At 42.2% G+C, this 16,602-nt stretch overlaps 1 protein-coding gene across 5 annotated transcripts in view; it reads right to left on the bottom strand.

Annotated features, from left to right (window-relative positions):
* UBE3C (ubiquitin protein ligase E3C) overlaps positions 1-16,602 on the bottom strand; it is a 122,294-nt gene that overhangs the window by 75,622 nt on the left and 30,070 nt on the right. For 3 of the 5 annotated variants that reach the window (XM_060156267.1, XM_060156266.1, XM_060156268.1), the window contains 5 exons: positions 14,099-14,214; positions 7,060-7,217; positions 3,923-4,076; positions 3,289-3,509; positions 2,673-2,827 (listed from right to left, as the gene is read on the bottom strand). In XM_060156267.1, the coding sequence (XP_060012250.1) occupies positions 2,673-2,827; positions 3,289-3,509; positions 3,923-4,076; positions 7,060-7,217; positions 14,099-14,214 (804 nt within the window). The remainder of the gene's footprint in view (positions 1-2,672; positions 2,828-3,288; positions 3,510-3,922; positions 4,077-7,059; positions 7,218-14,098; positions 14,215-16,602) is intronic. The other 2 variants (XM_060156269.1, XM_060156270.1) reach the window with 1 other exon arrangement.

The following is a 16,602-nucleotide window of genomic DNA, read 5'->3' on the forward strand; positions in this document are numbered from 1 at the left end:
TGTGACAGTATGTTTAGTCCTTATAATTTAAGAAAAATTTAATTCATATCTTTCAGATTGCATTATACTAAGCACACGTGTCAAAATGTATTACCATCTGATAAAACTTTCATTTTAAATTATCTGAGATACCACAGTTTAAGCAAAAGCGTCAGAATATTAAAGAACTTAAAGAGCATCAAATGAAATACATAGACCTGTTATTTTACAGCTTAGCGTCCCTAGAATATCTGACTCACCGACTAAAAGCTGAGCTAATACTCGATGCAGTTTACCTATTTGGGATATTAACCAAAGATACATACTTTTTCCATATATGTACATATATATGAGTATATAAAAATGACTACAGATACAACACTGGGTGTTACTGACTGTACTGTTTGGAAACCTGGATGAATATAATTTATGTAACTTATAACAATCCACCAAATAAAACACTGCATTAGAGGTGTCCCTGATATATATATACCTCCACTCCACTGCATTAGAGGTGTCCCTGATATATATATACCTCCACTCCACTGCATTAGAGGTGTCCCTGATATATATATACCTCCACTCCACTGCATTAGAGGTGTCCCTGATATATATATACCTCCACTCCACTGCATTAGAGGTGTCCCTGATATATATATACCTCCACTCCACTGCATTAGAGGTGTCCCTGATATATATATACCTCCACTCCACTGCATTAGAGGTGTCCCTGATATATATATACCTCCACTCCACTGCATTAGAGGTGTCCCTGATATATATATACCTCCACTCCACTGCATTAGAGGTGTCCCTGATATATATATACCTCCACTCAGACACAAATCGCATTTTGTACAGGCACACCTGGGAGATACTGCAGGTTTGGTTCCAGGCCGCAATAAAGCAAACGTGGAAATAAAGCAATTCACATGAATTTCTTGGTTTCCCAGTGCATATGAAAGTTATGTTTACTCTGTCGTAGCCTATTAAATACATAATGCAATAGCATTACGTCTTTTAAAAAAACAATGTACACACCTTAATTTAAAAATGCCTTATCGCTAAGAAATGCTCACCATCACCTGCCAACAAACAACCGCCAAAAACCTTCAATGTGTAAGAAGTGGATCATCTGAGAAGTGCAATAAAATGAGGTGTGCCCATACAAATAAAATTTAAATTTCACAGATTCTCTGTCTTCTAAAAACAGAAGTTTTATCTACATCTCATCTACAGGATCCCACTTTTTTTGACCATACAATAAAATTCACACTTTTTGGTGTGCAGTTCTGAGTTTTGACAGATGCAAGAGTTCCAGCACCCACCAAAACTCTGTCTTGTCTCTTTGTAATCAACCCTGTCCTGGTCTAAGCCCTGGCAACCACTCACCTGTTTCCCCCTGTCCTCCTGTCATGGCTTTTTCATCTCTGCTAAGGGAGCCCTGTGCCCTTTCACTCAACCCCCCCAGCTCCCACCCCACGCAGCACGAGTCACTCTCAAGTGTACGGCTCCTGGGACTAGACTCGGCTCGGCACTAACCAAAGAGAAATTTCCTAACCAAAAAAAATATATCTAAAACCTAGTACAGCCACACCTCAAGCCATTTCCATTGTGTAATTAAGAGAAAAAGACGTCAGTGGCAGACAAATTGTGCGTGTAAGTGACATAAAGCTTTTTATTCCTTGAAAATGCACAGTAAACAACGCTCGGTGAGAAGTGGGAGATGATATGTGACACTGTTCGTAAAATGAATTTAAAAACCAATCATAGTATTTATCATCTATAAAATTTGCGAAAATTGACAAAAGATGTTGTGTGCTGTTCACAAGACAGGGTAAGAAGAAACTGAACCTTATTTTTTCTTTTAGGGGCTGAGGAGGAGGAGGAAAGGGACTGACTGTTAATGGACTTGGGGTTTCTCTGTGGAGTGATGAAGATGCTCTAAAATTAGACAGTGGGGATGGCTGCACCGTTATGTTACTGTACTGAAAAGTCACTGAATTGTGTATTACTCTAAAAGGGTGAATTTTGGAACTTCCCTGGCATCCCAGTGGTTAAGAATCTGCACTTCCACTGCAGGGGGCACGGGTTCAATTCCCGGTTGGGGAATTAAGATGCCACATGCCGTGCAGCCAAAAAAAAAAAAAACCAGTATTTTTTAAAATAAATAGACAAAAATAAAAATATATTTAAAAAATAAAAATAAAAGGGTGAATTTTATGGTGAAGTGTATCTCAATAAAGTTATTTTTTAAAAATTCTTTACAAAAAGAAAAAGTAGAGCAGTGCCTGACACACAGTAGGTGCGCTTCCTGAGAACTATAGCAGCTTAACCCTTTAACCCAATCATTTCACTCCTAGGAACTATGTCCTAGTAATGATCGAACTAATATACAGGATGACCTATTTTACATTAAAAAACCAAACACAAAACCATGTGTCTTCACATAACCTTGTACAGACGTAAGGAAAAGGTATGGAAGAGCTCGTGTCTAATCACGAGGACGGCTCTCTCTGGGGAAGGGCACGATGGCAGTGTAGGTGAGGGGCCCTTATCTCTACAGCTGAAGGCTTTACAATAAGAATGTCTTGATGTATTACTTATATAACTAGAAATAAGGACGGACACAAGCTTTTGACTTCCGACGTCACATGAAGCTGGGCTCGGACGCACAGGACCCGGGAGCTTACTGGAGCACTTGTCTGCGTGTCTGTCTCTCCACTCTCATCTTCAGAGTCACTGGCTGAATCCTGACAGCTTGTGTTGGCAGGTGAAACCGGCAACCGAGAAAGGAGGGTCTGGAGGACGCTCAAATACACTAGCAGTCCCTCCTCAGACAGGGTCCCTTTGTAAAACAATCAGTTACAACCGTTAATTAAAAGGGATCAAAAAGAAACTGGAAAACTCAGGTTCACATTTTTCCTGTACTCAGGGAGGCATTTCTGACCAGGACTTATATAGATGTGTGCATTAAAATATACTAGAGGAAGATACCAAAATTCTACAATAGGCACATGAGCAGTTTAGCATGAATGGGGAAAACATCCCCGCACTCCCAGGAGTTCTCCCGTTCAACTCAAAAATTCTTCTTAATCTGTGTGGCCTTATAATATGTATTTAAAGCAGACTTTTTCATTGTGCCTGGGACACTGCCCAGGCCACAGTCCTTCAGCAAATACACCCTTCCAGAAATCCCTACCCCAGAGGCCACCTCGACAACGGGACACCCGCCACCACACCCCCTGCTCTTACGCGCTAATACCACCTCCATGTGAGTTCGCGTAAGACACATCTTGCATGTCATACCCAAATAATTTTCACCAACAGTTAAAACAAAGTAGAAGAGCCACGGCGCTCCACCACTGGTCTTGGAGCGTGGACCCTCTATGGACAACAGTGCATTCAGGAAGGGCTCATAGGGGAAGACGGTCTGCACGTCGGCCAAGGCAGGAATGACAAAGTGGAAGACTTGCTCCGTGAAGGGGGCTGCCAGGACCTCCTTCGTGAAGGCTGTGAAAACTTGTTGCCTTAAAAAGAAAAACGGAAGCTTTTAATAAAACCAAAACACACTGTTCACAAAATCATTGATTCAAATCACTGGTCACAAAATACCTTCCTAATAATGTTAAGCTTTCAGTATCAACTAGATTACCCTGAACTTCATGTTGTGTCTTTCCTATAAAAAAAACTCGGCCGTGTTTTTGCTAACTTTTGATAGCTACTAGAAAGCAAGAAAATAACCAGGTCATCAGAATTATAAATTTATGTTAGGGTGCAGGACAGACAGAAAAAGTACATTTTTCTTTAAACTGAGTCACGCTAATAAAGCAAAAATTTGACTTTCAAGTCTATACTTAACAGGGCATCCTATGTCAAAGTTATTGTTGGATACATACGATCTTGTGAAATTACAAAATCAATAAATTGATTCCATTCTCACCTTGCACCTTCTGGACAGGAGTTGTAAGTAAAGTGCAATGGTTTTAAAACATTCTCTAGCAAAATTTTTGCTATAGGAACTCGAGATAAATCAGAATATTCAATACTTGATGGAAGTTTGCTGTTAATTAACAAATAGAGAGATCTATAATACCCTAAAAGAAAAGAAAAACATATTTATAATTTGTATCAATTCATACCTTTTCTTATAAGGAAGGGGAAAAAAACTTGTCAATTTTTAAATGCTTTTTATAAATCTCCACAGGTACAACTTCAAGCTAATTTTTCTTCAAGTTTTCATTAAGAAAACCTTTAGGTACCCATGTAGCTTGAAGTGATGCATAAAGTCCACGTACCCATTACCCAGCACCAACAATTATCAACTACAGCCAGTCATCTATGCCTCCACTCATTTGGAAGCAAATCCAAGATATAATTATCTCAGTACATCATCAAAGGACTTTATTTTTCTTAAAACTACCATCATCACAGCTAAAATAAATTAGTAATAATTCTTCAATACCACAAATACCTATCAGTGTTCAAGTCTCCAATTGACTCATGTTATAAATTTTATTTAACTAGTTTGCCTGCATCAGGATCCAAGTAAATCCCATACATTGTGATTTTTTAAATGTCTCTTACGTATCCTTCAAGTAATTAAGTCGTTCTGTGGTTTTTTAAACAATATCATGTTGAACCCAGGACTTTAACCCCGGGGGTAGACTTGCACCCGTCGCAGCTGTTCTCCTTGCTGATACTCGTGATCATCATCGTACTGCTGATGGGCTGCAGTCAGGTGAGCATCTCTGCTTTCTGATGGGACAAGATGGCCCAGTCTCACCTTCCCATCTCCCAGTCAGGACCAGGGACTCTTAAATCCCTTTTAAAGGAAAGGATGCCTCTGGAGACCACAATGTGGGCACCGAGGGATTCACATGTTTTAAAGACGACCTCTATGAAGCAGAAACACCTGGCATGGCCTTTCAAAGCTGCTGATGGGCTTTCTAGGGGTACAGTGAACACAACTCTGCCGCCACTAACAACTCAGGTCACGCAGTCCTATAGAAGCGTGTGCCCCCTTCGTGCACGGCAGTAAGAGCATCTTCGGGCGTAGTCTGCGGGCATCCCGTTACTGTAAGCTCACGCTAACACGCTCTCCACCTGCTTGGTTTGCTCCCTCCAGTTCTGCACCCGACGTTCGGTCGCTGAACGGAGAGTCTCCGCACGGATCCCCAGACCTGCTCTGCCAACCACCCCAGCTCTAACCTCACACACACTGATCACCAGCGACGCGCAACAAGAAAGCCTGAAAGCTCTTCCGCTATGAAACTGAAAAGACGTAAATACATCAAGAAAAAATTTTAAAGTAGCGTATTATTAATATATTAAAACAAATATGTGCAGATTGACAGCATGAACAGAGCATTAAGTAGTTTAGTTGCAATTGTTAAAAAGCTCCATGTTAAGTCAACATACAGTGAACAATAACATGAACTAGTAAATGAACACGATGCTAAAACATTACAGACTAGTAATGTCAGGAAGTAATTTATCAAAAAAGATGAAACATGGCTACACCACAGACACTGGAAGCAGCACCTTCTGTGTAAGATTCTGAAGCATCTCCTAGTTCAAGACACATTTTAAAATAACGCATATTTCTTAGTTATCATCTTTACACTTTTGAAAGCAAGAAGGGTAAAAATTCTCACTGAATGCTTAGTCTTTTTTTTTTTTAAAAGAAGATGTTGGGGGTAGGACTTTAGTAATTTATTTTATTTATTTTTTCTGTGTTGGGTCTTCGTTTCTGTGCGAGGGCTTTCTCAAGTTGTGGCAAGCGGGGGCCACTCTTCATTGTGGTGCGTGGGTCTCTCACTATCATGGCCTCTCCCATTGCGGAGCACAGGCTCCAGACGCGCAGGCTCAGTAGTTGTGGCTCACGGGCCCAGCTGCTCCACAGCATGTGGGATCTTCCCAGACCAAGGCTCGAACCCGTGTCCCCTGCATCGGCAGGCGGACTCTCAACCACTGTGCCACCAGGGAAGCCCATTAATTTGCTTTTTAGAAGATCAAATTCCACAAATTTCAATTTACTTTTAATTAACTCAGTAGTTTCCCTAATTTTTCAATGAACTAAGTAGGGTTTCTTTATTTTCTAAACCTAAACCAAACAGTAAGGTTGGATGTATAAGAATTTAATTTCTAGTTTTAATCCTGAGAATTAAATTAGCTAGATTTAACCAGTCAACAGATTAGTCCATTTCAAAAAAAAACAAAAGCAAAATTATTTATGTTTTTATCAGTCATTGTTGCTTTCTAGAACACCCTATAGCTCCTTTTACGACTCATAACATACCCATTCTAACGTTAATGCTCCGGAAGTCCAGGAGCCCTGCAGCATCTGATTTCTCCACCTGTGAGAACACCGGGAGTCAGATTTTTGTTGTTGTCCTTGCTGGCCACGCCACACGGCTTGTGGGACCTCAGTTCCCCAACCAGGGACTGAATTAGGGCCCACGGCAGTGAAAGCACAGAGTCCTAACCACTAGGCCACCAGGGAATTCCCTGGGAATCAAATTTTTTACTTTATGTTACTTAATTATCATAGAAGTTTTAAAAATCATATGCACTTCATGGTCTTTCTGCCGGCAACACTAACACGTTCTCAGAGGAATTTCAGATCTAGGTTATTATACCTGACAGAATGCAGTCACTTTAAGACGTGTGTCACCGAGTTAATAAGAAAATTCAAATAAACTGAGCACCTTCCTCTCCTCTACTGAACTACTGTGATTCCTGGGACAGGCTCTTCCCGGGTCGGTGTGGCACTGTGTTTGCGGCGTGACTGTGCCCACCACCCGGGCCGCGGCACTCAGCCAGGGCAGCCAGGCCTGCACTGTGGGCCCAGAGCACCTGGAACAACTTCCGACAGCAGACACTAACTTACTTCATTTTCAAGCAACAGGAAAAGTGCGGTAAAGATATCAGCCACATTTCCAAATTCTGAGGGTGGGTAGAGACGAGGACAGATGTTAGGATCTGTGATTCACACAACGCTTCCCACCCCAGAGGGGCCCTGGCTGGTGCCGACTGCTCACGACCACGCCACCCCCAGTTCTTGTACCGCTGACTTACCATTCTGAATCATGTAGTGCAAAATTTGTTCAATCACGGACACCACGTAGCCAGCATCTTGTAAAACAGGCAGATAGGTGTTCTCAGAGGAAAACACCTCAAGCATTCTCATTGGAAGTGCAACATTCAAACTGTCATCATTACAGTTCTGCAGTAACCTGTAAAAACGAAAACAAAAAGTATTCACATACTTACTAGATGGCAAGTGTCACCGCAAGTTTCGTCAAATTCTTCTCTTCGCTACGGTAAGTGTTCGAGCCGTTCTGTTCTAGCACCACAATATCCCTGAAAACAGACGCGACTCCACGACAGACAGGAAATAACCAAGCATCGTGTCACTGACACTTGTTTTGAGTCCTTATGATGTGCCAAATAGAATGATGGCGCCTGGTTTAGAGAGGAAAAATGCACCATCAGAGAGGGAGAAACGGACAAGGAAAATCAAAGATCACCAATGCCGTGTGGGAAGGGTATGATCCACTGACCTAAGCTACATCTAATACAACTCAGATAAGCATCTTTCCACAAGTGTCTGCAAGACTTTCCATGCCCACAATGTCCCCCAAGAAGAACACTTAGTATATTTCTGATCCTAAGTCATCTAGCATTTTGACTAAAGACTCCCTTCTTACTATGAGAATTACAGGCAGAAAGGAAGGCTTAGCTGTCACAAAACTAAGTCTTACTTAAAAACAGAGAATGTCTTTTTTTTTTTACATCTTTATTGGAGTATAATTGCTTTACAATGATGTGTTAGTTTCTGCTGTACAACAAAGAGCTATATGTAAACATATAACCCCCCCCCTCTTTTCTTAGAATCAGCTTTACAGAGACACAACTTGCACGATAATCTGCACTCATTTAAAGTATGCAACGCAATGAGCTCCGACATTACCCCGCAATGAGGACACAACACATCCATCCACCGCTTCCTCTCCGCCCTCTCTAGTAACTTCCTCCCTCCAACTCCCCCACCCCCAACCCATTTCTTCTGTCACATAGAATAGTCTGCATTTTCTACTATTCTATACACGAGGAACCGTACGGTATGTACACATTAATGTCTAGATTCCTCACTCGGCATCTGAGATTCATCCAACATGTTAAAAACACGGTCCTTTTACTGCTAGTAGCATTCCACAGCATGGGAAGACCATGTTTTGGTTATGTATTCATATGCTGATGGACACGAGTCGTTTCCAGACTTTTCTCGTTATAAATAAAGCTGTATGAACGTTCAAGGATAGCGTGTGTGGACCTGTCTCATTTCTCTTGGGTAAATTCCTAGGTGAGGAACCACTGGGTCACATGGTAGCCGGACAGTATTTAACTTGACAAGAAACCGTCCAGTGTGAAGGGCAGTATGTGAGAGTCCCAGCTGCTCCGCACCGGTAACGCTTGGTATTAACCCTTTTTCAAGGTTTAGCCAAGCTAACGGCTGCATTACTGAACTTTACTGTGACCTGAATTTGCATCTGTGATTATTTACGATGTTGAGTACCTTTTCAAGTGCTTATTGTTCATTGTGTGTCTGCTTTTCAAAAGTGCTCCACCTTTTAAGTGGGCCCTTTGTTTCTTGAAAACCCAAGAACACTGTCTGTGCCCACCCAGGCCGCACCCGCCTGGCCCTCATTCCGCCGAGCTCCAGCAACCCCTTCCCCGGCGCCCATTTCCCCTCCCACCTGGATCCTGGATAAGCGCACTCTCAGGTTTCCCACCTTAGTCTCCAGACCCCACTGCCTCACCCACTCCTGGCCCACATCCCTGCCCCTGTGCAGAGCTCTTCACCACTCACAATTCCTCTTAAGCCCGAGCCAACCGGCCCTTCCCCACCGCTGCTCTCATCAAGGTGACCAACGGTGCTACGGCGGGGAAAACCGCCAGACTGTGAAATGGGCAGAAAAGACTGGTGGCCAGCCCAGCTCGCTCACTGTGTTACCCTCCATCCTCGCCTTCCGCCAGGCTGATCTACAACTCCGTAGAGACAGAAGCTAACTTGTAGAAAACTGACAGGAATGCAAATGTTTCCCATACAGAGCGACACAAATTATTCCTGTTCCTGGCAATGCAAAAGGCTTCTGCCAGAGAATATAAATTCCCTAAGGCAAATCCTTATTTGAATCAGTTGTAACATCTTGGTTCCCTCCTTAATTAACCAGTTAAATAAAATTACTGACACGTGTTCACAGGGAATCCTGATTTTACCTTTCCTGGAAAATACTGAGCATTACCAACTCAATGATCAACTCTCTGACTCCGTTTATGCTGGAGGCCACTTCCTGACCGCCCCCCTCCCCCCTCCCCCGTGCTTTCCCTACTTGGATGCCAGGGCCCTGGACTCTCCTCCTCCATCACCAGCTCCCCCTCTTCCCCACAGCATCCTGATGTCAGGGGACCCCAGGGACCAGTCTCTGGTTCTCTTTCTACACAATTCATTTAATCTCATGCGTGTTTATGTTCCTTAGTGTTTAAAACGACTTCATCCTTCTAAATGCTCAAACCAAAAGCTGGTATGCATCCTTGGCTTTATTTTCTGAAACCCCACATCCAGTCTGTAAATCCTGTGCACTCTAGTTTCCAACCAACTTCATGACACTCCCACTGCGATCACCATGGCCCAAGACACCATCATTTCTGGAATGGACCACTGCTGTCTCTTACGGATCCCCGTCTCTGCAGCACACTAGTGAGAACGTTCTAGAAAAACATAAATTGGAGATGCAGGGTGGCAGGGGCTATTCCAGATGAAAAGATTCAAGAGACATCCAAGGTTATGTGTGGTCAATTAGAGTTTATTTTTTAAAAAGAAGAAAGAAAGAAAAACAGCTATTCAACGTAATTTGAAAACAAGAGAAATTTGAAAATGGACGTAGTCTTAGACCAACCTGAGTCATCTCTACGTACAAGGGCTGCTATTACTGGGATTGTCAAACTAGACTGGTTGCCCTAGTGACAGTTAATATTACTCTCAATCATTTTTAAAGGTGTACTAGTGAAACTCTTGTTTGCAGGAGTGTCCTTCTTTGGGGACATGGCCACTTAAGTATTTTGGGAGTGGGAAGTCACTATGTTACTTTGAAATGATTCAGCAAAATGTTAACAGTGGTCAACAATGTTAAAAACAGTCGACTCTGGATGGCAGGCAGATGACCACTTAACTGTGCCACTTTTCTACTCTTTTATGTTTGAAAATTTCATAATAAAAACATTATAAGAGTCAGGGAAGAAAGAAAATTACAGTCATGTCACCCTTGGTTCAGAACTCTCCTTTGGCTTCTCTCCTCTCTCAGCATGAAAGCCCAAGTCCTAAAGAAAGTACCTTCCAGGGCTTCCCTGGTGGTGCAGGGGTTAAGAATCCGTCTGCCAATGCAGGGAACACAGGTTCGAGCCCTGGTCCGGGAAGATCCCACATGCCACGGAGCAACTAAGCCCGTGTGTCACAACTGCTGCGCCTGCGCTCTAGAGCCCGCGAGCCACAACAACTGAAGCCCGCGCACCTAGAGCCTATGCTCCACAATGAGAGAAGCCACCGCAATGAGAAGCCCGCACACCACAACAAAGAGTACCCCCCACCCCCGCTCGCCGCAACTAGAGAAAGCCCACGTGCACAGCAAAGAAGATCCAATGCAGCCAAAAATAAATAAATAAAACAAAGCAAGTCCCTTCCAGATCCTGGGATGTGCCCGGAGGGTCCTCCCTCTGCCTCCCCACCAGAGCCTGGGGAGACTCTGGTCCCTGCACAGCTGTCCATCCTCCCCGCTCAGGGCCACCCTTCCCGCCAGACTCTCCAAAGTCAAACTACACCCCCAAATTTCAATCCCCCTTTGCTCCTTTTATCCTCCTCATTATTTACCGTTTATTTCTGTCACATAAAGATGTTCCTATGTTACTTATTCTTGCTTATTCTCAGTCTCCCAGAAGACAGTCTCCAGGAGAGCAGGTCCCTTCTCTGCCTGTCACAGTCACATGCAGTGCTGAGCACTGGGCCAAGCACTTAGGAGGAAGCCCATAAACTTTTTTAATCAACGAAGTTATTAACTGATTAGCCAATCCCAATTTTGTTCCTAATGGATGCTCACATAAGAAAAAATGTAAGTAATGTCAGTATTCATTACTTTTAAAAAAAATTATCTTTATTTTCAAAATAAATTTACTGAAGTTGATAAGCAGCTGTTTACAAACAGTGTTAGCACTAAATAAAAATGACAGAAAGTGTGTACTCTGAGAGCTGTACTAGATGCCAACAATGACCTCTGCACCGTTAGAGCCCTGAGCCCTCAATGGTGCTTCCAGTGCCCAAGGAAAGGCAAAAAGATGGCTCTGAAGGATGGAGGTGACCAGGAGACCATTTGCTTTTAAGCAGAGGTGTACCCATCAGTCCAACCACCCAGCAGAGCACTGAAATACTGGGCCTGGAAGGACCAGTCTCATCCAATATTCCTCACTTTAGAATGAAGCTGAAAACGAGATCCAGTAACTTGCGTCATGCCCTAAGCTAGCAGGACACAGAGGCAGCACTAGAACCCAGCCTCCTGACCTCTACTTCATTATTGTACTGACCCGAGTTCCACTCATCCTCAACTCAGGTGCCATCGACTTCCGTGTTATCTGTTCATTCACGTATTTTATACACAATGAGGTACATCATCTCTTTCACATAAAACTACTTTTCTAGCTCTGAAAAAGTTATCTTAAATTCCCATGGAGAGCAAAAGAGTGGAAGAAAGCACACGTCCCCTCCTCTGGCAACCTGCCAAAGCACCTGAAGTTCAATGCCCTGCACGCAGCAGGGAAGACCATTCACTGGTTTATTAACTTCACACACGTGAAATAAGGTTTCTAACAGATTTCTATTCTAATTTTACTTTGTTAAAACTTCATTCCTCCTCTAAAGGAACCAGCTTCCTTAGAGAAAACAGCCCCAACCCGGGGCTTTCAGGGGAGGTGTTGAATAGGGCCCAACACAGTGTGCTCCCAGAAAGCAAAGACGCTTCAGAACACTAATGGGGCTCTGATAAGGGCTCCCTCTACCCAGCATTTAAAGATACACGAGGCCTGACTGAGACTAAAGAGAAAAGCAGGCAGGGTCTTCTTCAGAAATAAAGCCAACTAACAAACACTGAAGAAACAACAGAATTAGAAAAATCAGCATTTTATAAACCATGGATATAACAACTGATTCAGGCGTAGATCATCAAACGCAAAAACAAACCACTGGGTGAAAGGTGGTACTCTAATGACACGGAAGAAATGCACCTGCACAATAGAGAGAGGAGTTTTTACTTTCACTCAGCCTCACTGAGAATGGGCTGTGTCTCATGTGAGGCACTAGGACTCTCACAATTATCTGCTATGAAGCATTCTTGTTGAACACGCTTAAACTGAATCAAGTACAGCCCGATGTCAGTGGTTCTCATGGGGGCAACACTCGGCAGTGTCTGGAGACCTGTGTGATCAAGCGGGTGCAGGGCAAGGATCCTGCTAAACCCCTACAACACACAGGACCACGTGCACAACACAGAATGGTTCAGCCCCAAACATGAAGACGGTGTGGCTGAAAGACTCTCCTCTAGAACTGACAGCCAATTTAAAGGAAAGAGAGGAGACAAAGGAATAAGTGAAACAAATGGAGCCTAGGATCATCAAAACAGAGAAGATACTTTTGAGATAACTGGGGAAATGTGAATATGGAGTGTGTATACCACATGATATTAAGAGAATTACTATTCATTTTCTTAGATGTGAACATAGCATTACGGTTATCAGAGAGTGTGCTTTCTTAGGAGAAGCACAGTGAATCAGGTGAAGCGTCATGATGTCTGCAACTTACTTTTACATGCTTTAGAAAAACAACACACTGTACGTGTGGAGAGAGAGAGAAAGCAAATGTGGCAAAATGGTAACTCTTGAATCTAGGGGGAGGATATATGGTATTCTTTCAACTTTACTGGTGTTAGAAATTTTCCAAAACAAAAAGTTGGGGAAAACAAGGAGAAATTACATTTGGATTTATCATCTATTAAAATTACTTGCTAAATGAATACCTTCGAAAGGACAGCAAGTGTCCACAAACTACAACCCGTGCGCGGAACCAGCCACAGGCTGCGTGGCTCTCAGGTGAAGGGTGCTCCTGACACCTTTAAAAGCTTGTGAGAAAAAACACAGTATGCGTAAGAGAGGCCACACTTCATGCCATCTGGGTGTTTACAGAAAACGTTTGCTGACTCCCGCTCCAGCGAATCAATGCGTACAATGTGTTTTTCAAAGTAAAAGTTTTTCCAAGAAATAAAAGGGGTTTGAAAAAAATAAGATTTCTTGGGATTGGTGATCTTCCAGACTCTCTCTCTTCATAAAGGTTCTTCTCTACCTTTAGTCCAGCTCAGGATTCTGGAAGTCAGTTAACAAGGCCTAGCTCTGATAGCAATCCTAAATAAACCTTACTACATGCAACTTCCAGAAAATTAGCTGAAATTATATTGAAGGGTCAGAATCATTTGAAAGTTTGCTGCTGTGCAGATATCAGCAATTTTGAGAAAAACAGTGAAGATGTTAATTTGTTTTCTCATTCAGGTACTACTGCTCACATCACCTAAATGTGCTTTGTAAACTGAATCCAGCAAAGTCATGGAAGTGACTTATTTCAAGTCCACACATAAATCACAAGAGCCTGATGAAAGGCCTGCTCTAAAGAGCCTGTCCCCAGGGTAGCGACCCTAGGAGAATGGGAGCCCGCCTCCTCACAGCAGGAGTCCTTCCAGGTGACCCATCCACTCGCTAGCAACCAGGACCCCTGATACCCCACAAGATAATTCCAGAGCCTACCTGAAAGAAAACATCATCTGGAAGGTATTTATACCTACATTTTAATTTCTACAGGGAGAAGAATCACAGGAGTGAAAACTGTAATACACAGAACATTCTAGTCTCAAAAAGGAGAAAAAGGGAAAACCACTGTCACAGACACTGAAGACCAAAGGGTATATTCCTCTAGACAAAGTGACCACCACGTTGCACAAGTTGCTGACAACGATGGGTTTACCTGCAACAGAGGCTCATCAACCTCTTTATTTGAAATAAGCACGTAAGTCTCTCAGATCCATCCAACTGCTGGACAAACAAAGAGCTATATTTAATTAGGTTCTGATACATCCATATCTGAAAGAAACAGCAAAACATACAATTATAACTCAGTCCATAAAAAGCTGATTATTTACTAATTACAAACATACCAAAATTTCCTTAATTGGTAAATACTTAATCAAAATAATCAAAACATGCTAAGAAGAAGTAAATCTTCTAAGTCAGGTTTTAGGTAGTAGCACACACGTCCTGAACCTTCCACCTTAAGAAAGCACATTGGCACGGAGTTAAATTACTACATTTATCACTAAAAGTACTTAAAACTCATGTAAGTGTGAAGCAGAAAGTTCATTTGCAAAACTCAGCAAACCACAATAAAAACATATGAGAATCACAATCTCAATCATAAGTTACGAAGGATAACAGTTCCTTCTTTTTACCTTTCTCCTCTGAGTTTCCAGCACCTCTCCTGTGGATACTCTCCTTCCCTAACTCCATGAAATTTCGGTAGAAAAGGCAATCATTCAGTCCCACTATTCCCGATAAAAGGCCAGGTGCGTAGCATGTGAGGCGAGAGATGTGTCACTTAACTAGACAGGAGGAATCCTATCACAATGTTTATACAAACCATCGCAGTGCGCACCTGAAGTATCTTACAATTTTATTTGTCAATTATACGTCCACACGGCTGGAGGGAAAAAAGGTCAGAGACGCGTCTGGATGACCAGAACCCCCGCTGTCCCGGACACGGTGATGGGCCATCGCGGTGGGCAAATGCTGAGTTAGATTTCTGTCGAGCTCCCATCCAGGAGGCCTCTCTAGTGTGGATACAGCTACCGGAAGTGATTTTGAAAGCACAATACCAAACAGGCATCTCTTATACTTCCTCTACGATATTTTTGTTGCTATTTGTTCATTTCATGAGACCCATTTAGAAGCGTTAAAATTAAGACAGCTTCTTAAATGTGCCACAGACCCTTTTCTTTACCTGTCATTTTTACAGTTTCTCCTCTGAGAGTAACACTTATTTGATATAAAATGTTATCAAACAATTAAAGTACTAACACATGTGTTTTGCATGATAAATTCGAGTGTGTCCTAACTCGGGTGGAAATAACTCTGAGACCCAATCCGAATGCTGATTTACCTACACACAATCTTTCTTCTTGAGGTATTTGGAGCTACTTGTTCATATTTTCTCAGGAACCAACATCATACAAATGTTTTCTGCACTATGTGACACGCAGTTCATTCTAGAATTTGTACTGAATACCCATTAACAAATAAAACTAGGATGTACAGTAACTGAACATTATAAAAATCTGAAGGCCAACTGTAGGAAGTACAGGAATAAGGCTGTAAATACATTAATCAAGTAATTACGTTCCAACGACATAAAAAAAAACCTCAAAGCACTTTATTTGAACACTTTCTGGACTGGTATTTTTTTTTAATTGAGGTATAGTTGATGTACAACATTATATGCTTCAGGTGTACAACACAGTGATTCACAATTTTTAAAGGTTACCCTCCATTTATAGTTGTTATAAAATATTGGCTATATTCCCTGTGCTGTACAATATATCCTTGTAGTGGACTGGATTTTGATACTGCTTTTTACATTCTTGACAAATGCACCAATATCATCCCAAAAGTTCTAAGTACATTAAACATCTGCTTTGCCTAACTTTTTGTTGTTGTTTACTAAATTCAGATAAGTACAGTTTCAAAAACTTTCCATCTTATCCATCCTTTCTCAGGAAGTTAACTGAGGCTATATATCAATAAAACAAGGGAGTAAACCAAGAAAGCAAAAAGATATGGAATCAGGAAAGAGGAACTGAAACGGAAGCAAAGCAAAGCGGAGGTTTTCCCAGGAACATGGCAGGCGTGGAGAGCAACCACTCCAAACTGTGCAGCAAGTTCCCGGGACGCAGAAGGAACAGCTCAGCGGGGAAAGAGCACCAGTGACCTGACCCTCTAGTCACGGAAAACTGTACTGAGAATTATTTTACTGTCAGGAGGTGGAAGAAGACTTTATCATAAAGAGACTCAAAGATAATTAAACAGAAATGACACAACAATTCACTCTAGAGTAACTCAAGAAAACTGTACACAAAAGAAAATACAATCACGGTACACTATTTTAGCGACCATATTTACAGTCATTATAATAAAAAATAAATCAAGGGGGTGGGTGAGGAAGGGAGAGCCATATACGCACACTTTTGCACAGAGCACCTTAGAAAAACTATCAAAAGTGGCATCACGCCTGCCCTTAAAGTAGGAATTAGGGTCCTTGAAGATGGGCAGGAGACTTTCCCTCCACATATGACTGATTTATTGTTCTTGCATTTTTCTGTGCAAACTAAATAAACAATCCAGTTTGCTTTTCTCATATAAACCAGGTTTGAGGACCTGGTTAATTCTAATCCTACACAGGGCCTGTAGGACTGGGCGGCT

The sequence above is a fragment of the Lagenorhynchus albirostris genome, chromosome 8 (assembly GCF_949774975.1).
Source record: "Lagenorhynchus albirostris chromosome 8, mLagAlb1.1, whole genome shotgun sequence".
Lineage (NCBI taxonomy): Eukaryota > Metazoa > Chordata > Mammalia > Artiodactyla > Delphinidae > Lagenorhynchus > Lagenorhynchus albirostris.